Source organism: Sus scrofa, chromosome 15 (assembly GCF_000003025.6).
Source record: "Sus scrofa isolate TJ Tabasco breed Duroc chromosome 15, Sscrofa11.1, whole genome shotgun sequence".
Lineage (NCBI taxonomy): Eukaryota > Metazoa > Chordata > Mammalia > Artiodactyla > Suidae > Sus > Sus scrofa.
In genome coordinates, this window is record NC_010457.5 from 95,031,123 (window position 1) to 95,059,063 (window position 27,941).

The 27,941-nt window shown below is 39.7% G+C and overlaps 1 protein-coding gene and 1 long non-coding RNA gene across 6 annotated transcripts in view; one reads left to right on the forward strand and one right to left on the reverse strand.

The window, feature by feature from the left end:
* MFSD6 (major facilitator superfamily domain containing 6) overlaps nt 1-27,941 on the forward strand; it is an 86,948-nt gene that overhangs the window by 15,842 nt on the left and 43,165 nt on the right. For 4 of the 5 annotated variants that reach the window (XM_021074490.1, XM_021074493.1, XM_021074492.1 and 1 more), the window contains exon 2: nt 11,415-13,026. In XM_021074490.1, coding sequence (XP_020930149.1) covers nt 11,468-13,026 — 1,559 coding nt within the window. In that variant the 5' untranslated portion in view covers nt 11,415-11,467. Of the gene's footprint in view, nt 1-11,414; nt 13,027-27,941 lie in introns of those variants that run through there. The other variant, NM_001097457.1, reaches the window with a different exon arrangement.
* On the reverse strand, nt 11,549-18,378 carry LOC100515242. Its single transcript, XR_002339461.1, has 3 exons — nt 17,416-18,378; nt 12,306-12,442; nt 11,549-11,634 (listed from the first exon to the last, which is right to left on the reverse strand). It is a non-coding gene; the product is annotated as an uncharacterized LOC100515242 (long non-coding RNA).

The window sequence follows — 27,941 nt, forward strand, 5'->3', positions numbered from 1 at the left end:
CCAGGTTAGGGGTTGAATTGGAGCTGTAGCTACCTGCCTATACCACAGCCACAACAACACCAGATCTGAGCTGCGTCTGCAACCTATACCACAGCTCATGGCGACACTGGATCCTTAACCCACTGAGCACCCAGAGATTGAACCTGCATCCTCAGATACTAGTTGGGTTTGTTAACTGCTGAGCCACGACGGAAACTCCTCTCTTATTTTCTGTATTCCATGTCTTATACTTCCTCTTCCCTTGTTTTGGTAGTGCACAACTTGAGAAAATACATGAGAGGTACTTTTTTTTTGAGAAATTGAATATGTAAAATGTCTAATTTGGTTGGGTATAGCTTCCAATGTTATTGTTGGGAAATCTGAAGCCATTCTGGTCCATTTCATTCTCTGAAAGTTTGTAGGGCCATCTGTTTGTTCTTGTGTTCTGAAATTTTGATGATGATGTTCTAAATTTTGGCTTGGGTATGTTTTATCCACTGTGTTAAGTACTCCATGATCATTTCAACCAATTCAAATCTTTCAGTTGTGAAAAAATTTCTTGATCATTATACAGCTACAGATGTGATAAATTCATTTGAGTAATAAAAAAAATGGAAAAAAAAAAAGAAAAATTTTCTTGAGTTGAAAAAATTCCCTTTCCTTAATTTTCTCTATTTTGTCTGTTTGGAGTTTCTACTTTTTAGATACTTGACTTTCTGGGTGATCCTATATTTGTCTTGTCTTTTCTCTCCTACTTTCATCTCTTTTCTTTATTTTTCTTCATATTTTAAGTTTTTAAGTTCATTTTTTGTTAACAAAATAGTTCCCTGACTTTTTACAAAGTGAATATGCCCATATAATAAAAAATCCACATCCAAAAACATAAGACTACCTCACCCAAGTGTAACTACTATCCTGAATTTTCTAAATTAATCTTTTTTATTTTGAGATAATTATAGATTCACATATAATCTTAAGGAATAATTCAGAGATAGCCTATTTATCCGGTACCTACTTTCCCCCAGTGGCAACATCCTGCAAAATTTAATACAGTAGCACAACCCAGATACTGACATTGATACAGTCAAGACACAGAACATTTTTCTCTCCAGATCCCTCATGTTGCCCTTGTGTAGCTGCATCTACTTTCCTCCCACCTCCACTCCCTACTCAACCCTTGGCAAACGCTCATATGTTATCCACTTCAATAGTTTTGTCATTCTGAGAATGACATATGAATGGAATCATACAGAAGGTAACCTTTTGAGATTGGCTTTTTTCACTCTTTATAATTCTCTGGCGGTTCATTCAGGTTATTGTATGCATCAGTTTATTACTTTTAATTGCCAAGCAGTATTCCGTATTATGGGGGTACGACAATTTGTTTAACCATTTGTCCATGGAAGGATGTCTGGGTTAACAGTTTTTGGCTATTACAAATAAAGATGCCGTAAACATTTGTGTACATGTTGTGTGAATATAAGGTTTTACTTCTCTGGGATAAATGCCCAGAAGTGTTGCTGGGTCACATGGCAGTCACATGTTTAGATTTGTAAGAAACTGCCAAACTACTTTTCAAAGTGGCCGTACCATTTTATATCCTCAACAGCAGTATATGAGTGAGCTGGTTTCTCTCTCTCCCTCTCTTTTTTTTTTCTTTTTTCTTTTTGGCCATGCCAACAGCATGTGGAAGTTCCTGGGCTAGGAATCGAACCTGCAGTGTAGCAACAGCAGCAACCCAAGCTGCTGCAGTGGCAACGCCTGATCCTTAACCCACTGAGGGCCACAAGAGAACTCCCTCCAGTTTCTCTTTATCCTTGTTAGAATTTGGTGGTGGTATTATTTTTTTGTTGTAGTCATTCTTATAGTAGTGTGGTAATATATTTTTAATTTATATTTTCCTAATGGTTAATGACAATGAACTTCTTTTAATGTGTTTATTTGGATCTGATATCCTATAAATCCTCTTTGGTGAAATGTCTCTTCATGTCTTGTCTTTTTTCTAATTGGATTGTTTGGTATTTTTACTGTTGAATTTTTGAGAATTCTTTATATATTCTAGATACTAGGCCTTTGTTGAATATGTGGCTTGCAAATGTTTTCTCCCAGGCTAAACTTGTCTTTTTATTCTTTTTGTTTGTTTGTTTTAGGGCTATATCTGTGGCATATGGAAGTTCCCAGGCTAGGGATCGAATCAGAGCTGCAGCTGCCACCCTAACACCACAGCCACACCAGATCTGAGTCTTGTCTGCAACCTGCACCATAGCTCGTGGCAACACCAGATCCTTAACTGAGTGAGGCTAGAGATTGAACCCAAATCCTCATGAATATTGGTTTGTAACCCACTGAGCCACAACGGGAACTCCCTGTCTTTCATTCTTTCAATGGTCTTTAATTTTGTTAAAATGTTATTTATCAAGTTTTCCTTTTATGAATCATGCTTCTGATGTTAAGTCAAAGAACACTTTGTCTAGCCTTAGAGCCTGAAGATTTTCTCCTAGGTTTTTTTTACTAAAAGTTTTATAGTTTTACACTTTACATTTAAATCCATGATCCATTTTGAGTGAATATTCGTATGAGACTTAGGTTGACATTCTTTTTTTTTTTTTTTTTTTTTTGCCTATTGATGTCTGATTGCATCAGTGCAATTTGTTGAAAAGGTTACCTTTCTGCCATCAAAGTGTTTTTACATCTTTGTCAAATATCACTTGGGTATATTCGCATGGCTTTATTCCTGGTCTCTCTGTTCTATTCCATTGATCCGTATGTCTTTTCTCCTGCCAGTAGCACACAATCGTGATTAGGATGTAGCTAAGTAATAACTCTTCTCTTTCAAAATTGTTTTAGCTATTCTAGTTCCCTTTCCTTTTCATATAAATTTTAGAGTACTTTTGCCTGTATCTACAAAAAAAAAAAATATATATATATATATATATCTTGCTAGGATTTTGATAGGGATTGTGTTAAAACTGTGTATAAATTCGAGGAAAATTAAAGTCTTTACTGTGGTGAGTGTTGCAACTCATGAACATGGTAAGGTTCTCCACTTATTTAGGTTTTTTATTTCTTTTACAGCATTTTGTAGTTTTTAGCATATAGCCATACACATGTTTTATTAACCTACACTGAAATATTTCTGCTTTTGAGAAGCTTTTGTAGATTTCTTGGGATTTCCTTCATAGACAATCATGCCAACTGCAGATAGAGATGGTTTCTTCTTTTTTGATCTGTACACTTTCCTTTTCTTTCATTACTGCATTGGCTAGAACTTCCAACTCTAAGTTGCCTAAGACCAGACTTGCTCCCTATCTTAGAAAAAAAAAATTTGGTTTTTCACCATTAAGTGTAATGTTACCTGTGGGGTTTTGTAGATTACTTTTATGAAGTTGAGAAAGATCTCTTTTATTTCTGTTTTCCTGAGACTTTTCATGAATGAATGTTTAATTTTGTCAAATACTTTTTTTCTGCATCAATTAATAGGATCAGGATACATTTTTCTTTAGTTTCTTTATATGGTGAATGACATTGATTGATTCTTCAATATTGTGCTAGCCTTGAATCCTTGGACTAAATCCCACATGGCTATAGTGTGCAATTCTTTTTATATATTGCTAAATTTTCTTTTCTAATTTTTTGTTAAGGATTTTTGTGTCTATTTATAAGGGATATTGGTCTCTAGTTTTCTGGGTCTTGGAATGTATTTTGTTTCTAGATGCAGGGTTCTGGTTTGACAGTTCTTTTCTTTCAGCATTTACAAAATATTGTACCACTTCTCTCTGGTGTCCATGGTTTCTGTAGAAAAATCTACTGTCATTTGAATTGCTTTTCCCTTGTTGCTAAGTTGCAATTCTGGTCTCTGCTTTCAAGATTTTTTTCTTTATCTTTGGTTTTTACAATTTGACTATCTGTCTTAGTGTGGGTTTCTCTCGTTTAGTTCATTCAGCTTCTTGAATATGTAGGTTTATGTCTTTTTTGTTTGCCATCGTATGATTTATTTTTTATAATGATTTTTATTTTTTTCTATTATATTTGGTTTACAGTGTTCTGTCACTTTTCTACTGTACAGCAAAGTGACCCAGTCACTCACTCACACACACACACACACACACACACACACACACACTTTTTCTACACTATCCTCCATCATGCTCCATCGCAAATGACTAGATACAATTCCAAGTGCCATACAGCCGGGTCACATTGCTTATCCATACCAAATACAATAGTTTGCGTCTAGGTTTATGTCTTTTGCCAAGAAGTTTACAGCCTTTATTTCTATGAGTACTTTAGTACTGCCCTTTTCCTCTTCTCTGTCAAGGGTTCTGATGACCTGAATGTTCCATCCTTTGTTATAGTCCCACAGGTCTTTGAGGCGCTGTTAATTTTTTTTTCAGTCTGTTTTCTATCTGTTGTGCAGATTGTGTAATTTATTATTCTATCTTCCAGCTCACTTATTCTTCCTTCTCTCTCCTCCATTCTGCTGTTGAGTCCATCCATTGAATTTTTTTGTTTTAGTTATTGTATTTTCTAGTCCTGAAATTTCCATTTTGTTCTTTATATTATTTGCCAAGACTTTCTCTGTTTCAACTTTCTGTGTTTTTCATTTGTTTATAGCATGTTTATAATTGCTTGTGTAAGCATTTTTGTTGTTGTTGTTAAGGCTGTACCTGTGGCATATGGAAGTTCCCAGGCCAGGGGTCGAATGAGAGCTGCAGCTGAGGTCTGTGCCATAGCCATGGCAACACTAGATCCAGGCCCCATCTATGACCTACGCTGTAGCTTACAGCAACGCTGGATCCTTAACCCACTGAGCAAGGCCAAGGGTTGAGCCTACATTCTCACGGAGACAATGAGGACCTCATCCTTAACCCACTGAGACACAGTGGCAACTCCTGTGGAAGGATTCTTTGATAGCTGTTTTATTTATTTTTTTTTATTTTTTTATTTTTTTGGTCTTTTGTCTTTTGTTGTTGTTGTTGTTGCTATTTCTTGGGCCGCTCCCGCGGCATATGGAGGTTCCCAGGCTAGGGGTCGAATCGGAGCTGTAGCTGCCAGCCTACGCCAGAGCCACAGCAACGCAGGATCCGAGCCGCGTCTGCAACCTACACCACAGCTCACGGCAACGCCGGATCGTTAACCCGCTGAGCAAGGGCAGGGACCGAACCCTCAACCTCATGGTTCCTAATCGGATTCGTTAACCACTGCGCCACGACGGGAACTCCCGATAGCTGTTTTAAAATCATTGTTAGGTTATTCTAACATTCCTGTCTCTGTGTTGGCTCCTATTGTCTTTCTTCATTCAGTTTGAGGTCTTCTTGATCTTGGTGTGATGGTTTTTTTTTTTTTTTTTAATTGAAACCTGGACATTTTGGGTTTTCTGTTATGGGACTCTTGGTCTTATTTAAGCCTTCTGTTTTAGGTGGACTTTGATTCTGGTCTGGCAAGGGAATGGGAGATGTCACCTTATTACTTCCAGATGGAGGTCCAGGTCCAGGTCCCCACTCAGCTCATGTTGACACCTGAAATAGAGATGGCTCATGATTAGGTGTCCACTGACACCTCCCCGGCGGGGAGGGCAGAAGTGCCTTCTTACTTTTCTCCACATGACCTTTACTGGGTGCTACAGTGGAGGTGGTGGGGGAGTGGTCTTGTTACTGCTGGGAAGTGGCAAAAGTCCTGACTCTCCACTAGGCTTCCTCTGACACCACCCCAGTGGGGAAATGGTACCTTGTTACTCTGACAGATGGGGATGGAAATCCAGGTTTCCCTCTGGCCTCATTACCATCTAGCGTAATGAAAGTCTCAGCTCTCTGGTTGGCCTTCGCTGACACCAGCCCAGCTGAGGGGTGGGGGTGCTCTATTGTAGCTGATAGGGTGGGAATTCTAGGTTCCCCAATTGGCTTTTGCTAGTAGAGGTGGGACCACACTTTTCTTTCTCTGTGGTATTTAACTGGAGTAGAGCACCTATTTACAATTTTCTGGTTTTCTGGGCTTCCCCTTTCCTGGTCCTTTGGCTAGAGAGGTTCCCTTTTTTTGGTCCATCCCCATTAGTATTTCTGAGTTTGTCAGTCCCATTCATCATTGTGTTGTTCTTTGGGTACCACGACCCTATCTGGTCTGTCATCTTCTGCTTACATTTCAGAGTCTTCTATGTTTGTTTTATATATAATGTCCAGGATTTTTAGTTGTACTTAGCAGGAGCGGTAGGGAGAAGTATGTCTACTTCATCCTCTCAGAAACAGAAGTCAGAGTTCCCATCATGGCACAGTGGTTAATGAATCCGACTAGGAACCATGAGGTTGAGGGTTCGATCCCTGCCCTTGCTCAGTGGGTTAATGATCCAGCATTGCCATGAGCTGTGGTGTAGGTTGAAGATGCAGCTAGGATCCTGCATTGCTGTGGCTCTGGCGTAGGCCAGCGGCTATAGCTCCGATTCGACCCCTAGCCTGGGAACCTCCATATGCCGCGGGAGCAGCCCAAGAAATAGAAAAAAAAAAAAAAAAAAAAAAAAAGAAAGAAAGAAACAGATTTCAACTCTACAAAATCCTAACGTTAGCAAAAACTGTATCTAGGTGTCTGATTTGACCCATAGCCTGGGAACTTCCACATGTTGCAGGTGCTGCTCTAAAAAGACAAAAAAAAAAAAAAAAAAAAAAAAAAAAAAGAAACAGAAGTCTACCCTTATAATACCATAAATTCTGCCAATTTGAACTCTTATCTCAATAGAATCATATAGTATGTGTTCTTTAGGTCCTTACTTCTCTCATTCCATTTTATGTTTTTGAGATTTATCCTTGTCATTGCATGTATTTGTAGTTTCATTTTCACTGCTGTACAGTATTTCATTGTATGGTTATTAACACAGTTTATGTATTCTGTAGACAGAACTATTAAAATTGTTTTGCTATGAACATTTTTGTAGATGTCATTTGGTGAATATATTTCTATTTAATGTACATATCTAAGATTTGTTATAGGCTATACATTCAGGTTTAGTAGCTGTTTCCAGACAGTTAGTGAAGTAGTGTATCAATTTACACTCACACCAGCAATCTATGAGTGTTCAGTTGCTCTGTATCTTCACCAGCACTTAGTATTATATGTCTTATCTATTTTACCCATTTTGGGGGTATGCTTCATTACTGCATTCTGGTTTTAATTTGCTTTTATGGCTCACTTCAGTCAAGTGGTGCTTTGTTTTTTATTTTTATTTTTATTTTTTTCATTTCTGGCCACCCAAGGCATGTGGAACTCTGGGGCCCGGATCAAATCCGAGCCATAGTCATGACCTAAGCTGCAGCTGTGGCAATGCCAGATTTTTAACTCACCATGCCAGGCTGGGAATCAACCCCACATCACAGAGCTCCCATAATGCTGCCAATCCCATTGCACCACAGCAGGAGCTCCAAATGCTCTTGAGCATTTTTTATATACTTATTCACTATTTGTATAAGCTGTTTTTTTTTTTTGTTTTTGTTTTTTTGCTATTTCTTGGGCCACTCCCGCGGCATATGGAGGTTCCCAGGCTAGGGGTCCAATCGGAGCTGTAGCTGTCGGCCTACGCCAGAGCCACAGCAACGCAGGATCTGAGCCGCGTCTGCAACCTACACCACAGCTCAGGGCAACGCCGAATCGTTAACCCACTGAGCAAGGGCAGGGACCGAACCCGCAACCTCATGGTTCCTAGTCGGACTCGTTAACCACTGCGCCATGACAGGAACTCCTATAAGCTGTTTTGTGAAGTGCCTGTTCAAGTCTTTTGCTCATGTTTTCTCTTAGGCTACTTGATATTTTCCTCTAAATTTCAAAAAGTATTCTTTATATGTTGGGATGCATTCTTTTTTCAAATATATATAACATTCACCCTCACCAGAATACCTTCTGCTACCCTTTGACTTGCCATTTCAGTATTTAACATTGCCTTTTGATGAAGAGAAGTTAATTTTTTTTCTTTGGGCTGCACCCATGGCATGAGGAAGTTCCTGGGTCAGGGATCGAACCCTCGCCACAGTTGTAGCCTGTTCCACAGATGCAGCAACACTGGATTCTTAACTCGCTATGCCACATGGGAAGTTCCAGAAGTTCTTAATAATGTACCCTGTTTTTTTCTTCCTTAATGCTTAGCATTTTAATAATGTTTAATAAACTTTTTCTATCCTAAGATCTTCAAGATGTTTTTCTGTCTTTTCTTCCAAAAGTTACATTATTTATCTTTTACTTTTTTTATGGCTGCAACATGCAGTGGTTTCATGTGGGCACAGTGGTGAAAGCACCAAACCCTAACCACTAGACCACCAGAGAACTTCCTATCTTTTACTTTTAGATAATACAATTCATCTGGAATTGATTTTTGTATGATGTGAGCTAGAGATAGCTGTTTATTGTTGTCTTTTTTCTAAGAAGTTGCCTTAAAATTTTCTTTCACATCATCTCTCAATTTTTCATTTGTACTCTTTTCTATAACTTATTTTAATAGCTCTTTTTCATCCAAGCCTTTTATTCCCTCCTCCTTAAAAATATTTATTATCCTATTTTTGTCTCATAGTTGAATTTCTTTTCCTATTTCTGAATATACTAATAATACATTTAAGAAATATTTTCTTTCTCACAGAGCTCCTATTTTCTCCATATTGATTTTTTTTTCCTGTTTGTTTTGGTTCTATCTTTCCTATAAGAGACTTCCTTAAATGTCTTTTAATTCTTGGTGATTGCTCGTATTTAGTGGCATGGCTTGATGACTCTGAACTCGTGTGTAGAGTGATTTGGCTGAGCTGTTTAGTTGGGGAAGCTTCAATATCAGGAATGAGAAGTCATTTCTCTTAGGCTAGTCACGCTCTCCAGGGAAGAACCCCCAGGTCTTGCCAGCCTCTGGGAACCTAGTGAGGGAAGTAGGATGGGGTCAGGGGGCATGGCCAGGGTTTGAATCCAGGATGTGTGTGTTCGCTTAAGGCACCTGTTTTCAGTATGGCACCCCTACTCTCAACTCTACTGGTGCTCCGTGACTCAAGAACCTCTGTTTTATCTTCTCCAGAGGGGAAAAATTTCTGGTTGTTTGGCTCGCTCTGTGGGATAGAAAAGGGGATTGGGCATTCTGAGTGGGATCCAGACTTTCAACTGTGAGCAGCAGCCCCCTCCTCAAACACATATACACTCTTACTTGCAGATAAACCTTATATAACTAACCCATGAGCCTTGGAGGGATTCTGAGGCGTAAATTGTATTTGGTTTTGGCTTTTGCCATTTTCAACCAAGGTTTCAGCTTTCTCAGATTTACTGTTATTTATCAATGATCTGTATTTTAGCTTCCAGAATCGTGTGTTATTGTTATTATGTATCTTTTAATTTTCCCAGCTTAGATTATGACTTTATTTTTTTTATTTTTGTCTTTTTGCCATTTCTTGGGCCGCTTCCACAGCATATGGAGGTTCCCAGGCTAGGGGTCGAATCGGAGCTGTAGCTGCCAGCCTACTCCAGAGCCACAGCAACGTGGGATCTGAGCTGCGTCTGCAACCTACACCACAGCTCACAGCAACACCGGATCCTTAACCTACTGAGCAAGGCCAGGGATCATACCAGCAACCTCATGGTTCCTAGTCGGATTTGTTAACCACTGAGCCATGACGGGAACTCCTAGATTATGACTTTAAAAGTGTGTGTGTGTTGTCATTTTAGTGGGATTTAGGGATGGAATAAAACCAGATGTGGTCAATCTGCCGTCTTTACCCAGAAATATCACATAATTGTATATATTTTTAAAAGAGCAAATATTTATTTCAGGTTTGAGCTCAAAACTGAAATTAATTTGGAAGATAAGTTCAAAGGAGAAGTACTGTTCTTTTTAGGTGACGAAATAGAATTGAAGCTGCTCACTTGGATAGGTGAAGGTGCTAATGATGGAAAAAAATAAGTATAGGACGTGGAGGAAAATCTTTCAGCTTGGCAATGAAAATTTGGGTTTTGCTTTTCCTTCAAGTTTTGTGGGGGGAAAAGGGTTTTCCTTTTATCATTAGGAAAAATATGACTTGGAGCTAGGTAGAGGTGATGGTTGCTCAAAATTGTGAATGTGTTAAATTCCACTGAATTGTTTACTTTAAAGTGGTTAATTTTGTTATGTGCATTTTACCTCAAATAATATTTTTAACCTAAAAGAAAGAAGTACATGAACATTTTCAGAGCTTCTTAGCTACATTGACCCTTAATTTTCGAGGGTAAAAGATAAATTGACTTTATTACACAGGCCTCATTAAGTTCTGTTTCTGTTGTCTGCCTAGGGGCTATGTAGAGATTTTTAAATGTTTACAAGCATGATTCTGGAAGACTTTCAGAAATTTATTCTTCATTGTGGGAAAAGGGAGAGCAAGATGCATTCCATGGGGTGGCAAGTGGAATTATTTCTCTATAGTAAAGAAGACAAAAAGAATTAATAAGTATTTAATGTGTATACGTCCTACCTCCAAATATATTCATTGATGTAAGCAAGACCTTTTGTCTGTTTGTTTGTATAATAGAAGGAAAGGAAATTCTGGTGGAATGTGGCATGGTTCCTATAAACATATGCCTTGTTTATTTTTATATGAGACACGCTATCTCATAAAAAGTTTTAATAGCACTTTATTATCTAAAATGTGGTATTTGGCACTTTAGTATGGTATATTAGAGCATCTGTCCTAAAGCCTGTAATATTAGGGTTCAAATCCTTGCTCTGCTACATGTGAGTTATTTAGGTTCACCATGCCTCATTTTTCTTATCTATAAAATGGAGAAGATAATTGGGATATTGTGATGAATACATTTAAAAATCTTTTGGTGTTGCCTGGCACAGAGTATGCACTCAATAAGTGCTATCTGCCATTTTTTAATGATGTTTTCTTAAACTGCAGTCCATAAAAGCACGTCTGGAAAAGGTATGTGGTATAAGCAGCATAAAGGATATCTGTGTCCACAACTACAGATGCAGATGTGCAGTTGGCTCCCTCTTTTGCATCACATTTCTATTTTCTGGAGAAACTGAACAATTTTAGCTACTGTTATTTTCTAAGAATTCTAGACTTTGTAGTGCAGTGGATTTGTTTGAAAAGTAAAACCAATAAATTCTAAGTACTCTTTACTTTAAATTCCCTCTATTTGGTTTAGACATTATCTCTGTCATTTGTACATTTTTCTTAGAAATCAGTGAAAAAATTGAGAATGAACCTGAGCTATACACCTGCCACCAGAAGGTGTAATTAGTCAGTGGCCACGGATACTGGATTTTTTTGAAAGTTATTTTTCTTTGTCAGTATTGTATGGCTGCAGGGGATAAACAGTGATAATTCTCTCTCATGATTATTATTTTTAGTTGGAGTTTGAAACTCATCAGTTTCCTGCAAGATGAAGCTCTGTACTTAAATGTTATCATTTTCATACTAAGCCGTCTTTTAAATTTTGCTTTACAGATCAACAACCAAAATTTATAAGGTCACAAACTTTCTGATGGTGGTGATGAGCCATGGCGACAGATGATAAAGTTGCCATCCTAACTGATGATGAAGAGGAACAGAAGAGAAAATATGTGCTTGCTGATCCCTTTAATGGTATTTCCAGGGAACCAGAACCACCTTCAAATGAAACTCCCTCTCCGTCTGAATCAGCTGCTATTCCTGAGGAGGAAACAGACTGGATAGAGAAACATTGCGTTAAAATAAACAATGATCTTCTAATTTCCAAGGTCTTTTATTTTTTTTTCTACTCTGCATATGGCTCTCTTTACCCACTTTTGCCTGTGTATTATAAACAGCTGGGGATGTCACCAAGCCAAAGTGGGCTGCTAGTAGGTATTCGATACTTCATTGAATTCTGCAGTGCCCCCTTTTGGGGTGTAGTTGCAGATCGCTTTAAAAAAGGCAAAGTTGTCCTCCTCTTTTCCCTTTTGTGTTGGGTGTTATTCAACCTGGGCATTGGATTTGTCAAACCTGCTACCTTGAGGTGTGTACCAAAGATTCCCCCGACAGCCCGTCCCACCAATTCAAGTCATCCATTCACCATCCTGCCAGCGAACTCCTCCATCGTCCCTTCCATCACCACGTCAACAAGAACACGTGAGAAAAGGAACCTGCCTCCTTATGATGGGCTAGAGATGTTAGTGTCAGAACCCAATGTCACAGAAACTGTCATCTTCTCGACCGCTCCAAACAAGACCAGTGCACCTACTCTGCAGCCTCAGACTGATGAAATTACTGACCGTGTTATGGACTTGACCTCACACCCAAGCACTGCCCCCTCCACCCCGCCAGGAAATACAACCAGGGAGACAACCACTTCTCTTGTCACTACCACTAAATCTTTACCTTCTGACCAAGTCACTCTTGTTTATGATCAGCAAGAGGTAGAAGCTATATTCTTGGTGATCTTAGTAGTTGTCATAATAGGAGAATTTTTCAGCGCCTCATCCGTCACGATTGTGGACACGGTAACGCTCCAGTACCTGGGAAAGCACAGAGACCGCTATGGACTGCAGCGCATGTGGGGCTCCCTGGGCTGGGGCCTGGCGATGCTGTCCGTGGGCATTGGCATCGACTACACCCACATAGATGTGCTCATTGATGGGAAGGGCTGTAAGCCCCCCGAGTACCGGAACTACCAGATTGTCTTCATCGTCTTTGGGGTTCTCATGACCATGGCCTTGATCGTGGCCACTCAGTTCCGGTTCCGCTACAACCACTTCAAAAATGGTGAAAATAAAGGAAAAGAGGTGGAGATCCCTCAGGTGGAGAGGAACAGCTCCACGGAGTGCTCTGAGGAGACCCCAACCACTACCAGCCACTCGCAGGCCTTCAACTTCTGGGACTTAATCAGGCTGCTTTGCAGTGTGCAGTATGGCTCCGTGTTGTTCGTGGCTTGGTTTATGGGTTTTGGCTACGGCTTCGTGTTCACCTTTCTCTACTGGCATTTGGAGGACCTGAATGGAACGACGACCCTCTTTGGTGTCTGCTCAGTCCTGAGTCATGTGTCTGAGCTGACAGCTTATTTCTTTAGTCACAAGCTTATTGAATTGATTGGCCACATCAGGTAAGAACCCGTACTTCCTGTTGTTGCCCCTCAGCAATTGAACTTTATCTTTTCATAGTTTACAGCCCCTTGGACCACCGTTTAAGGGTAGTGGTAATTTGTGTTAGGGGTAAAGTTGGGGTGGGAATGGAGCTTTCTGTTGCTCTTTCTCTTTAAAATAGAAACAAAAGGAAGGAAGTGATGAACCTAGTTGGATTATCTCAAACAAACAAAATAGGCTGTTTCCCCTCTGTAGGCTAAGAGACTCTTACAGTGCATGTTTTCAGGTACAAGCACACCAACTTAGTCAATTCTATTATTCCATGGACCTTGAAGGGTCCACCTATCGCAGGCATTTATGAAGAGGGCTTACATGGATAAAGAGGATTACGCTTTTTCAGCCTTCAGTTATTCTCAGCCACTTGCTGACACAAAATGACCTAGAATATATGGTGTATGAAGATTTTCATTATATTTAAGAAAGCTGTGATGTGACCCATCATAATCCCTAATCCATGATATTACATGGAAGAGAATTTTATATAAATTGTCCTGATTATTACATGAGCTTCTGCATTTTAATCTGCCATGAAGACAGTGAATGTTGAAAAATCTGCCTTCTACCTAAAATTTCCCATGTAATCCTTTTAAACAACACATCTATAAATGCCTAGTATTTCTTGTGTAGCATTTCTCACTGTTAATGTTTGTCTGAAGTTGTTTCAACAATACCTTGTTCTTTATATGTCTTCCTGCTTTGCTGTTGACTCTAAAATGTAGAACCAGCTACACTTAAGCATTCTTACAGGAAAGAAAAGTGTGGCATGTTTTTCCCTCAAATTCAAAGTTGCCTGAACTAAAAGAAAGCGACTGTATATGTTTGTGTGTATGTGGTAGCCTTTACATCTACTGTTTTTATGAGAAATTACAAAGGAGAAATAGGTGCAAGATTTGAGAAACATTGATCATCTCTTTCTCCTTTAATTTCCCTTTGACTAACTGAAGAAAACTTTTTTTTTTTTTTGCCTTTTCTAGGGCCCCTCCCTTGGCACATGGAGGTTCCCAGGCTGGGGGTCTAATTGGAGCTGTAGCCACCGGCCCACGCCAGAGCCACAGCAACACGAGATCCAAGCTGCGTCTAAGACCCACACCACAGCTCACGGCAACGCCGGATCTTCAACCCTCTGAGCAAGGCCAGGGATCCAACCCCCAACTTCATGGTTCCTAGTCAGATTCATTAACCACTGAGCCACGATGGGAGCTCCAGAAAACATTTTCTAATTTAAAGTTTCACCTAGAATCATTCTTTTCCCCATACAATTGTGAATATTTTTGTTTGGTCTGATTTTGCTTATGGGAGTTTGTTTCTAGGAGTCAGCACTACCCCCAAAATTGTCACTATCCTAATGTAGTCCAAAGTGGATTTTCACAAATTCTTTATATAGATTCATAAAGGAGGAAACACTCATACCTGAAAACAATTTTTAAAACACCATGTCTAAGTTTGAACCATTTACCATTTTAACAGTTCTACAGTTTGAGCCCAGTTTTCCAGGGAATAACCTAACTTTTCTTTTACGTACAAGTGTCCTGTTCCTTCTCTTTCTCAACTCTTTGACCCCTTTGTTGTCACCAAACAAAGTCAGGCACTGTATGGACAGTTTCTTGAGCCACAGAGGCCCTGAGGCCCGGCCCCATCTGAAAAAGTTTTGTAATATTAGGGGTGTGGCATGTCCTTTAACCTTGTCCAGGTCATGTTTACATTCTCTGAGCTCTGTGGACTGACCATGGTGAATTAGACTCGATGATGATTTTCTTCAGCTTGGTTGGTTTATGAGCAGGATCTCGCCTCAACTAATAGTGTTTAAAACCCTTAGCCAGCAGTTCACCTTGTGGCTCAGACATAACAAACCTGACTAGGATTCAGGAGGATGTGGGTTTGATCCCTGGCTTCACTTAGTGGGTTAAGGATCCGGCATTGCTGTGAGCTGTGGTGTAGGTTGCAGATGAGGCTTGGATCTGACATTGCCGTAGCTGTGGTGTAGGCCCGTGGCTGTAGCTCTAAACGAACCCTTATCCTGGGAACTTCCATATGCCGAAGGTGCTTGCCCTCAAAAAAAAAAAGCAAAAACAAAACAAAAAAACCCAGCCATTTATTCCCAGATAGATATCCTGTCAGGTCTCACCAGTGAGTGGAGTTCCTAGACATCATGATTTAATCACTCAATAGAATTAATTGAATGTTGACTTAGTACAGAGTATGCCTATAGGTTTCATTTTCAAAGAAATTGTTAGATTTTTCTCACAAGCTAAGAAAAGTAGTTTCTGTCTTTGCCTTTTGTCTGAGGTAAATGCTTTTATGATCAAATCTTAGCAGGTATTAATTTTGGTATTAATTTGGTAATTACATGAACTTACGCTGATGTTTTCTTTCCTATTACTAGTTATTCACTACTTAAAAACCAATGGCTCACTTAACCTTAGGGCAATTTTCTAGTATTACGTACAAGAGTATCTTTTTTTCTTCTTTAATGATGTGATTGAAGGAGAAAGTTCTTGTGGTCCCATTGTTGCTGCCAAGGGCCTGCTGGGATTCCATCTGTGTGTGGTCATTTACCTCTTTGGGATTTTTATTTGTCCATTAAAATGTATTATCTTAACTACTTTTAAAAGATTCTGAAAGGAGTTCCTGTCGTGGCTCAGTGGTTAACGAATCCGACTAGAAACCATGAGGTTGCAGGTTCGATCCCTGCCCTTGCTCGGTGGGTTAAAGATCTGGCGTTGCCATGAGCTGCGGTGTAGGTTGCAGACACGGCTCGGATCTAGCGTTGCTGTGGCTCTGGCGTAGGCCGGTGGCTACAGCTCCGATTCCACCCCTGGCCTGGGAACCTCCATATGCTGCAGGAGTGGCCCAAGAAATGGCAAAAAGACAAAAAAAAAAAAAAGATTCTGATAGTTATAGCGAGATTATTCCCACATATTCAGGTAGAATGGATATATTTCCTTTGGTGAGAATTTTGGAAGCCCAGTTAGGGAGTGGTTAAGATTCAGAGGTTTAAAAGTGTAGCGATGGTAGTTGAACTTTTCATTGGAAGTGTATCGTACATTAGCTGAAGAGAAATCATCTTTCTGTGAGTTCATAGTGTTTATGTTTTTCTTGCTGTGAGTTCATGGTCTTTATGTTTTTCTTGTAGTATCATAAGGAGATACCTATCTGTGGCTCTATGTATGCGTGCATGGTTTTTCAGTATTCAGTATTTTGACTGTCTTATGGGAGCTTATTTCTAGGAATCAGCACTACCCCCAAAATTGTCACTATCCTAATGTTGTCCAAAGTGGATTTTCACAAATTCTTTATATAGATTCATAAAGGAGGAAACATTCATACCTAAAAACAATTTTTAAAACACCATGTCTAAATTTGAACCATTTGCCATTGTAACAGTTCTAGAGTTTGAGCCCAGTTTTCCAGGGAATAACCTAGCTTTTCGTCTCAACACACACACACACACACACACACACACACACACACACACACACAAAGAGTAAATGATTTCTGATTTTGACCTTGGATTTTGTCCCTTCTGGAAAGTGGATTTCTCAGGCAAATAGAAAATGCTTACTATTTCCAGTAAAGAAAGTAAATTTCTTTTGATTTGAAATCATAAAACTTTGGAGTTTACATAAAGTATATTTCTAGGCTAATTTATATAATGACAATAACTAGATTTCTTTAACTAGAAATATAAATGTATCTTAAGGATATATTCACCTTGCTGAATGTTTTAACAGCGATGAATAGTATTGTGATCAAAATACAGTGTCATTAATCATTTGTAAATTTTTAAGTCATTACTATTTAATATTAGGCCATCAGCTATGTTATTTGATTCAGTTTTATTTACATTTTAAGGGACAAAACAAAAATCTACTCAAGCAACTCTGACTTTTCCCTGAAATTCTTATACTCAAGGTTACACAAATGTTACCTGGAAGGAATAATGTATTAACCATTATCAGCCTTTAATTACTACTTAATAGTAGCTAAGTGTCCAATCATTAGGGAAAGAAGAAAATATATGATGAAACTAGCAAGAGGAGGAACACATGGGCTTTCCTGGTGGGCACTGCAGGAAGCCGCAGAGCAGAGAGCAAGACACTAGGTTACTAGCTGAGGACACCTGGGAGGTAGTACATGATAAATATTTTGAATTGGAGGAATAGCAATCAGCATATTACTAGAGGGAGGAAACTCTGCAGATGAGGTGATCTGGGAGGTGAAATTTGAGCTGTCCACTGAAAGATTTAGAGAAGATCGTGTTAAGGGGGAGGCTTTTGTTTCTTATCCTCTCCCTTGCTTCTTCCCACCTCTTTGTGCCGTATTTGCTGGCTCTCAGGTCCTCTCCTCACCTTGTATGGCAGGGCACTGATTTCCTCAGACTGCTTTTCCGGGATCTGGTCTCCTATGCTCAGCTCCTGCAGTGGTGTTCACAGAGACAGCTTTTAAAACTCCTAATGCTCAGGCTGCACTTAGGCGAGTTCCACTGACTCTCTAGGGGTGTGCCCAGTCATCTCAGCCAAGGTTGGTAACCACTGGCTGGTGAGAGGCACTGGTGGAGGATGAGAGGGAGGCTGGAAGGGAAAAAGCCCTCCCTCTCGCAGGGTCTTATATGGGCTTTGGAGATTGTTCCCTCTTCTCCTCTCAGGTGGTTCTTGCCCTGGCTTGGCATAGTTTTCTTACATGCATGTGTTGGTCAGTCCTCAGTTGAAGGCTGGAGGGGAACCCTCTGCAGCTCTCGCTCCATGTAGTGCTGTCCATCGGGTCTCCGCCTTGCTCCCAGACTCTCAGCCCTGCCTCCTTAGCACAGGTCTGCTGTGCCCTGTCAGGCAGCGTCTCTGATGACCTTGAGCTCTGCACTGTCCATCCTTCTGACCTAGACCTTGCAGAGGCTCTCTGTAGCTCACTCACCGTACTTTGGCTTCTCTGTTCTTCCTCAACCCCTGAGTTAAGATTGGTGCTTGTTTCCCTGATTAGATCCTGATTTATACACAATCCTTAACTGCCTAGAACTTCTGATGGCAGTTGCCATAGTGAGAGAATAGAATAGAAATAGAATAACTTAGTTCTTTTTTTGAGGGGGGGGTCACACCTGCAGCATGTGGAAATTCCTGGGCCTGGGATCAAACCTATATCATAGCAGTGACCCAGGCTGCTGAAGTGACAATGCTAAATTCTTAATCTACTACACTACAAGAGAACTCCAATAACTCAGTTCTTGATTTTAAAAAAAAACAAACCCAAGATTATGGACCTTAAACAAGTTTTTCCCCTTCTCATTTCTTAGTGGAGCATTATTTCTTATTTAAAATGTGACTGACTTTTACATTCGTTCCCAATGTAGCGCAGTGGAAACGAATCTGACTAGCATCCATGAGTTTGCAGGTTCGATTCCTGGCCTTGCTCAGTGGGTTGGGGATCCAGCATTGCTGTGTGCTGTGGTGTAGGTTGCAGATATGGCTCGGATCTGGCATTGCTGTGGCTTTGGCCTAGGCTGGCAGCTTTAGCTCTGATTAGACCCCTAGCCTGGGAACTTCCATAAGCCTCAGGTGCAGCCCCAGGAATAAATAAATAAATAAATAAAAGAACCCTACTAGTATCCATGAGGACACGGGTTCAATCCCTGGCCTCGCTCAGTGGGTTAAGGATCTGGTGTTGCCCATGAGCTGTGGTATAGGTTGCAGACGTGGCTAAGATCTGGTGTGGCTATGGCGTTGGCCAGCAGCTACAGCTCTGATTCAACCCCTAGCCTGAGAACTTCCATATGCCACAGATGCAGCCCTAAAAAGACAAAAATTTAAAAAGTGACTTTTACCAAAATAGAAAAAAGTTAAGACTTATTTCTCATGATAAATTTGAAATTATAACTTATACATGATCTAAAGGAGCAAGTGTTACTCTTTGTTGTTTAAAAATCAAAACACTGCATATTTGTTTAGTTGAACAAACAGTTTATTTAGGCCTGGAAAACCCCAGATTAAGAGGGAAACAGGGATGAACATTAAAAGGATGGGGGCTGGAAATGACAGGGGAGATTGAAACCAGATGGGTGCTGGGGTTAGGAGCTTTATCCTGGGTGAAACCAGATGGGTGCTGGCATTAAGAATAGGAGCTTTAGGGAGTCCCATAGTGGTCCAGCAGAAACGAATCGGACTAGGAACCATGAGGTTGCGGGTTCGATCCCTGGCCTTGCTCAATGGGTTAAGGATCCATTGTTGCCGTGAGCTGTGGTGTAGGTTGCAGACATGGCTTGGATCTGGTGTTGCTGTGGCTGTGGTGTCAGCCAGCAGCTGTAGCTCCGATTAGATTCCTAGCCTGAGAACCTCCATGTGCCGTGGGGGTGGCCCTAAAAAGCCAAAAAAGAGCCAAAAAAAGAATAGGAGCTTTATCCTGGGTACAGTAGGGAATCATAGCAGGTTGAGAGCAGATTTTCATTTATTTGCAATGTGATGGATAACTTGGAAGGCAGGAGCACACTGAGAAGTTTCTCAAAATAGTTCATGTTAGAGGTGATATAGGCTTAGATTATAACAGTAGCAACAGAAATTGAGGGAAGGAATGTATTTGGGACATAAAATTGGCAGAATGGTTTGATGTGGGAAGTGATGTAGAGACCCCTATGCTAGTTTGGGTACAGTGGTTCCACTAAATCCAGTAGAAAATTCAGGTGGGATATACAGAATTGGGCAGAGGTGGTAAGGCACATTGGAAACCAACGGGGGTTTGCTTAGTTTACAGTTGGAACATGTAGATGGGAATACTTAGCAGACAATTAACTATTATAAGCCAGAAGGTCAACAAAGAGGTAAGGACTGGGGATACTGATTTGGGACAGTAGAACCAGGAACATGGGTAAGATCAGCAAGGAAATCTCATGGTGGAAGAAGAGAAATAGGCGGAGGAAAATCAATTATGGTTCTCTCCAAGATTTTATTCTGAGTTTTTGATCTTACCGAAATGTTGGTCTGTGCTTTACTGCTTAAAGTAAGGATCCTCATGCTTAAGAATGTTTTGTTAGGAGTTCCCTGGTGGCTCAGCAGACTAAGGATCTGGCATTGTCATCGCTGTGGCTCTGGTTCTATCCCTGGCCTGGCAACTTCCCCATGCCAAAGTTTGGCAAGGCCACAAGCAAAAACAAAAACAAAAACACTTTATGTTATGGAGCATTGTATGATTTTTACTGTAACCTGTTTCCACATTTCGCCTCAGGAGCAGATGACTTCCTGAACACCCCTCCAATGTCACTGCCTGAGCTAGGCACCCTCTAGGAGTGTTTATAAGTGGACCTGAGATGTAAACAAGGAAGAGAGAAAAATAAAAGGGGTGGGAATATAACGAACAGGGTTGGAAAGTAAGAATATAGAGCAAGGAAATAGCTGCTCTCTATGGGGAAGCTTTCTTCCTGCCCTTATTCATGAAAGGCAGTGTTAGATAGCAGTTGCAAGTACTGGCTGGGAGTCACATTGTCTGCTTCAGAGCTTGGCTCCGCCGCCTGGAACCATGTGGCCTTGGACGAGTTATATAACTTTTTGTATCTCTGTTTTGTCATCTGTAAATAGAAATGTCATTAGTTTCAACTTCTTTTATTTCCACAAAGACTAAGTGAGATAAGACACGACAGTTGCTTAGAATAATTACTGGCATATATTAGGAGTTCAGTTGATTTAAAAAAAAATATTACTTGGAGTTCCCGTTGTGGCTCAGTGGTTAACGAATCTGGCTAGGAACCATGAGGTTGCAGGTTCGATCCCTGGCCTTGCTCAGTGGGTTAAGGATCCGGCGTTGCTTTGAGCTGTGGTGTAGGTTGCAGACGCGGCTCAGATCTTGCGTTTCTGTGGCTCTGGCATAGGCTGGTGGCTACAGCTCCGATTTGACCCCTAGCTGGGAACCTCCATATGCTGTGGGAGCAGCTCAAGAAACGGCAAAAAGACCAAAAATATATATATATATTATTTGGCCAATCGTCTGATATATTACGGTGCGTACAACTATAGGACCCATTGGATCTGATAAAAATACAGTGACTTAATATAATATTAGAGGTTTATAGGTCATTAAGGCTGCAAAGTTAAGATGTTTGTGACTTTCAAAATAAACAGTTCCCCCTCAAAAATATTTTGGTCAAATGGAGATCTTCTCCCCTCAGTTTATTATGACTCTGACTCTAGGGCTCAGTGACTATAACCTACTATTCTGTAATAGCCGGCATAGAGAATGATTGTAATTGTACCTGTTATTATTTATATGTGAATAGATTTCTGTTTTTTCTATCCCTTTCCCAAGTTACCTTCAAAAATGTTGATATTCATTTTTATAGGAAAAATCTCTTAATTTTGAGTATAGATTCTCATTATTAAACTATAAACTGTAGAGTCTCAAAAGTAGAAGAATTTATGATCAAGAGCTGAAAGGGAGTAATTTGGTTTTTATAGCCCTCTGAAAAGAACATGTTTGCTAAGAAATGTATTTCCATATTATATCATAGCTACCAGGCTGACTTGTTAATAATAGCATTGCTGATAATTGAGCTATTCATAGTTCAAAACAAAAGACCATTGTTGCAAGGTAGTGTAAGTGAATTCAGGGCTTTTTTAGTTGTTGGTGTTCTATTTGGTTTGTTTTCTCTTTCACTTTTGGTGTCTGCGTTGACTGAGGCGCTCACAGAATTAAAGAGAGGACTAACTCTGTATGAGCTGCAGTGTTTATGGCTATAGGTGGCCCCCTCACCATTTCATGGGCCAAGGTAGCAGTTGTTGTTGAGGTGTGCATGAGACAAGAATAAAGACATCTCCTACAAATTCATGATCTTGATAACCACTGTGGAGGCCAGTTCAGCAGTCCATGGTAATGCGCAGACTGGACATTGCCTATGGCTTGAAAATTGCGTTTTAAGATATATGCCTGCCTAAAGAAACTGTTACACACGTGTAGAGAAAGAGTTGTACAGGGACGCTTTCTTGCTTGGGGCTGCTTTCTAACAGTGAGCAAGAGACTTAGTCTAAATAGTCATCAATTGAGGAATGGATATGTTCACTATGGTATAGTCATAAATGAAATAAATCAAAGACAAATATCGCATGAGATCACTAATATGTGGAATCTAATAAGAATGATACAAAAGAACTTACAAAACAGAAGCAGACTCAAAGATTTTAAAACCAAATTTATGGTAGCCAAAGGGGGAAATGGTGGGAGAGGAATAAATTAGGGGGTTGGGATTGACATATACACACTACTATTTATAAAATAAATGGATAACAAAGACCTCCTTATAGCACAGGGTAATCTAGTCAATACTGCGTAATGACATATATGGGAAAAGAATCTGAAAAAGAATGGCTGTATGTATAGCTTATTTGTTGTGCATCTGAAACTAACACAACCTTTGTGAATCAACTATACTCCAATAAAATTTATTGAAAAATATGGTGGTCATAAGATGGAATATTATGCAGAACTTTAATGGACTAGATCATCTGTCAACAGGAAAAGTTCTCAAAAATATATTGAATGGGACAAAAGCAAGTTTCAGAATGATACACAATTTGGCACATTTATAGAAATTTTAACAATGCATTTCAGAAGTTATTTTTATGGCCATACCTAATTGTATAGAAAAATATTTAAATTTAGAGAGGAAAAACACACTCTGAATTCATATTAGCCCCAGCTTTCTGGACAGGACGCAAAAAGAAGAGGACTAGGATGGGAATAAAGAGGACAAAGAACCCCCCCCCCCATCTATAACATTTTGTTTCTTTAAAATACAGCAAAATATTCATAATTTCCATTCTTGGTGATAGACCTATGTGTTATCTTTTTAAAACATTTTTATTAGAATATAGTTGGTTTATAATGTTGTGCCAATTTCTGCTGTATAGCAAAGTGACTCAGTTGTACGTACATATATATATATATATATATATATTCTTTTTCTTATATATCTTCCATCGTAGTATATGCCAAGAGACTGTATATAGTTCCCTGTATACAGCAGGACCTCATTGCTTATCCACGCTAAATGTAATAGTTTGCATCTACTAACCCCAAACTCCCAGTCCATCCCCCCCCTCACCCCTTGGCAACTACAATGCCTGATCTCTATAGACATATGTATCCTCTACCTTTTTTAGTATTTTATTTTGGAAAACAGCTTGAAACTTAGTCTTCAAGTGGATCAATATACATATCCTCCTATAAAAGAACCAAATGTGTGTGTGTGAGTAGCTGTATATGTTTTAAAGAGATATATTGTATCCACCTATATCAGATAAGCATTGAGATTTTGTGCCACTAATATGTATATTGCCCATATATTTTCCCCCAAGTAGCATAAATTTAAATAAGTAAAAGTCTACATAATTATCATGGCTTCAGGTCTTATTTCACTTTAAAATGAAATCAGGTGCAAGTTTATAGTATCTAATTAGGAATTAATATCAAAATGTACCCTGATTGGGTCATAATTATAATATTTATTTATATATAAAAAGAAATTCAGGTACCAAAAAGCCAAGTGATATCCCAAAGATCATAAAGTTTATTGCCGAGAATCCAAGTATGGGTGTTTGTACCAGCTGTTTAAATATCTTGAGTCATACAGTGTCAGTTTCCTGCCTTCTTTGTACAAGTCAAAAACCTAAGCAATTTGGCCAATTATATTTCCACTTACCCTTGGAGATAATTGGTAGGCTGTAATTACATAAAGTCATAGGATACTTTGAAGAGTAGCTAAGCAGTGTTCTTAGAGCTTGCTTCAGAGCACATCCCTCCAAAGCCTTTCCAACTGGAAGGAAGAATATCACCCCATTCTTATCTCAAGTATTAATCATCTTTTCTTTGCCTTTTCTCTGTTGACAGCAAGATCTTTGAATAGTATCTGTAGGCAGACAAACAGTAACTTGTTAACTTTTTCTTTCCTTTGAAAAGATAATGTGTAGATGGAAGCTCAGACACTTTTGGAAAGAATCAACGTTGGGTTATAGTTGTCTAGGGACCACATCTCTGGACCATGCTACTATGTGCTGAGGTTGACTGCTGAGTATGAGGAGGACTTCTCAGTGATGGAGGGTTGGTCTGGCCCTCAGTAGGACTGTGGGATGTTGGCCAGGCATTTCATTCCAGTTAGGAGAATGAACAAGAGAAGGAAGCAGATTGGTCCAGCTTTGGTTCCAGTCACCTTCCCAGGCCCAGGTAGGAGTATTGTGTAGCCTGGTAGCTCTCCTGGTCCCTTGTATTCTTCTCTTGGCTAGTTGACCTATATAGAGTCCACACAGTGTGTGTCTATGTGTGCACGTGTGCATTTGACCTGGGTTCAAATCCCGCTTACTCTGTGTCTGACCTTGGATAAGTCAGCAGTTTAGCTTCATTAAGTCTCAGGTTCTCATTTGTAAAATGGCAGTGGTATTTGTATCTAACCTCATAGCATTGTTAAGATTGTGTCACGAAATAATGCGTAACACATAATAAGTGACCAACTATGAATAGCAGGAAGTATTATTACAGTTATTATTAAAACACTCCTTCAACAAGTATTTATTCAGTACATACTAGGTGACAGGCCCTTTTCTAAGCCCTTAGGATATATGGAGTGTGTAACAGAGTAGACAAAAGCTGATCCTTATGGAACTAACCTACTAAACAGTAAACTGATTATTTCCTTTCTGATAATGATGAGCGATATCCAACACAGGAGGGGGGTCCCCAGAGTGATGGAGGAGAAGCGACTCTCTCAGCTTGAGTCAATTGGGAGGCAAGCTCCAGGGAAGACATCTGAGCAGAGGGACGTTTGAATAGAAGCCACCCACAGAAGATGAGGAAACCACACGTGTGCATGGCCTGAGGAGAGGGTGAGGAGTGAAAGAAGTTAGCACGGTGGGCAAGTTCCTGCAAGGCCTCCAGGGTCACACTAAGAGGCACAAGGTGTTTCTAAGAGAGGTGGGCGGTCTGGTGAGTCTGAGCAAGGGGTGACACGAACAGACATCTACTTTGATGTTTTTTTAAAACACTAACATGGGTAGAGTGTTTATTATTGTTTACCCTGTCCTACTTTAGAAATGTCCCATTTTATTTCTTTCTCTGAGTTTCAGAAAAATAAATGAGTTGTTCTTTTTTGCTTGAGTCATAGGCTAGTGATTCATGCATGACCTTTGTTTATTTAGTGCCTTCCACCAATCCTAGATGAAGATTTTTGTTTTTGCTTGTTTTTTGGCAGCTTCAAAATGTCAGAATGGCCATAGACTCTAGAGGATAAGCAAAAAAGTAAAAATTTTAAATTAAAAAAAAAACCAATCTTCATAAAAATATGATTACAGTGTAATACTGTAAAATAATTTTTGTCATCACAGCACTTATTACTACATGCAAGTGCTTACTGAGGTGCTGTGTTAAATGCTTTACCTTGAAGCCCTGAATATGTCTGTGGGAAAACTGACACTTAAGTAGAACAGCTAGCTCCATCCTGTGATTTGAGGTATCTGTAACCATCTTCCTCCTCTGTTCTCATCCCATTCCTTCGGCTAGTAAATCTATTTTGGGGAGACTTCCACCTCAGATAAGAAACATGGGACTTCTGGAAGCAGTACCCTGAACAGGACTCTTGAGAAGAAAGAAGTTCATTACTTTTAAGATGGGAATGAAAGTTATTTTCTGAAGTCGGAACATGCAGTCTTGATGGATATAGTTCTAATGTTCTCTTGATGTTATTCACTCATAACTCAAGGCCTTCAGGCTAGAGTGAGCCTCTGTTCATCTTTAGGACTGGTGGCCCCTGCATTTCTGTGGGACTTGGGGAAACAGTACTTGAGGGGATATGATGCGGCAAATAGCCTAATGGCTTAAGTGTGATTTTCTGTGCCTGGTGTTTACCTGTTAAATGCAGTATAAATCAAGAAAGAAAACCAAGATTAGACCATCAAACAAATCAATTATTATTTTTTTAAACACAGATGCCTGAGTGTAGGATTATTTTTTATTGCCTTACCCCAGGAATGCTAATGGTTGGAATATACTTTATTCCACAAAGAAGATTCTTGTGTCTTTTATAGGGAATAATTAAAAAAATTTCTATTGTAGTTGATTTACAATGTTCTATCAATTTCTGCTGTACAGCAAAGTGACCCAGTCATTCATACGTACATATATATATATGAGTGATCACACACACATATTCTTTTTTTTTTTTTTTTTTTTTTTGTCTTTTTAGGGCCGCACCTGCAGTTCCCAGGCTAGGGGTTGAATTGGAGCTGTAGCTGCTGGCTTACACATAGCCATAGCAATGGCAGATCCTGCAACCTACAGCAGTCTACAACCTACACCACAGCTCATGGCAACGTCTGCTCCTTAACCTGCTGAGTGGGGCCAGGGATCAAACCTGCATCCTCATTTAACCACTGAGCCATGATGGGAACTCCCACACACACATTCTTTTTCTTGTAGTATCTTCTGTCATGTTCTATCACAAGTGATTGCATATAGTTCCCTGTGCTGTATAGCAGAAACTCATTGCTTATTCATTGTAAATGTATTAGTTTGCATCTGCCAACCCCAAACTTCTAGTCCATCCCGCTCCTTCCCCCTTGGCAACCACAAGTCTGTTCTCTATGTCTATGACTCTTTCTGTTCTGAAGATAGGTTCATTTGTGCCATATTTTAGATTTCACAAGTAACTTATTTCGTGTGGTGTTTGTCTTTCTCTTTCTTACTTCACTTAGGATGAGAGTCTCTAGTTGCATTATAGGTAATGCAACTAGTATTTTATGCTCAGTTTCCTAATTAGGCTAAATCAGGAAATCATTTTTTTCATTTCCAATTTCTAGATCACCAGTAAAAACAAATGGAAATAATATTATTGTAGGTTTTACAACTTGTACAGTTTTCATAAATATTTTTTTAAATTTCTCCAACAAAAATGAGTTTATTTGGGACCAGCAAAGAATTGCAATTTGAGGTCTACAACCATTGTGAGCCACATATAAGTCCTCACACAGCGGGGGGAGGAGCACTCTTTCATAGAAAGGAAAAGGAAGTTGGGAGGGCTACAGTAAACAAGCAGCCCAGGGCTTTTTATTGGCTGAGTTGTTGGAAGGAAAGAAGAGCTCTGTCTTCTTCCATCTGGGCTCTGCTATGGCAGCAAGGCATGAGAGCTCCCCATTCTGGTCTCCCACCTCTACTTGATCGAGGCTTATGTTTATTAATTTTTACACTTCCCTCTTTTAAGTAAGATCCTTCTTTGAAAGTATCACTGATCAAGAATCAAGTTTTCTGGTTTCAGCAGCTCCCTGTCTCTCAATGCCAGGAAAGACTTTTTCTGGGTATAGTGTCTTACATCAGAGGGAAAGTACACAGGTTGGAAACCTATTGAAGGCACTTTTTTTTTTTTTTTTGATTAGTAAAATTTCTTTTACTTATTCAATTGTTATCTAGTTTATAAATATTTTTATTGCTACAACCCCCTTTCAAAACAGTTATTTTCTTATATTCATTTTATAGTGGTTTGATGAGAGCCTGATATTATCCATTGGTGGAAAGCCCTTGTTGACTCACTGGGGACCTTGGATGGAGCATCTGAGAATTTTCAGTCAGGGTTCATAGAGCCTCAGGGTCAGATCCTAATTGTGTTAGAGTGTGCATGTTAGTATTGAGATGTGTGTTGCTATGGACTGAATTATGTCCCCCCAAATTAACATGCTGAAGCTCTCTCCCCCCAATATAATGGTATTTGGAGTTAGGACCTTTGGGAGATAAGTAAGGTTTGATGAGGTCATGAGGGTAGGGCCTTCATGATGGGATTAGTGCTGTTTTAAGAAGAGACCCAGAGAGCTTACTCTCATTCTTTCTCTGAGCCAGGTGAGGACAAAGCAGGAAGGTAGCTATCTAC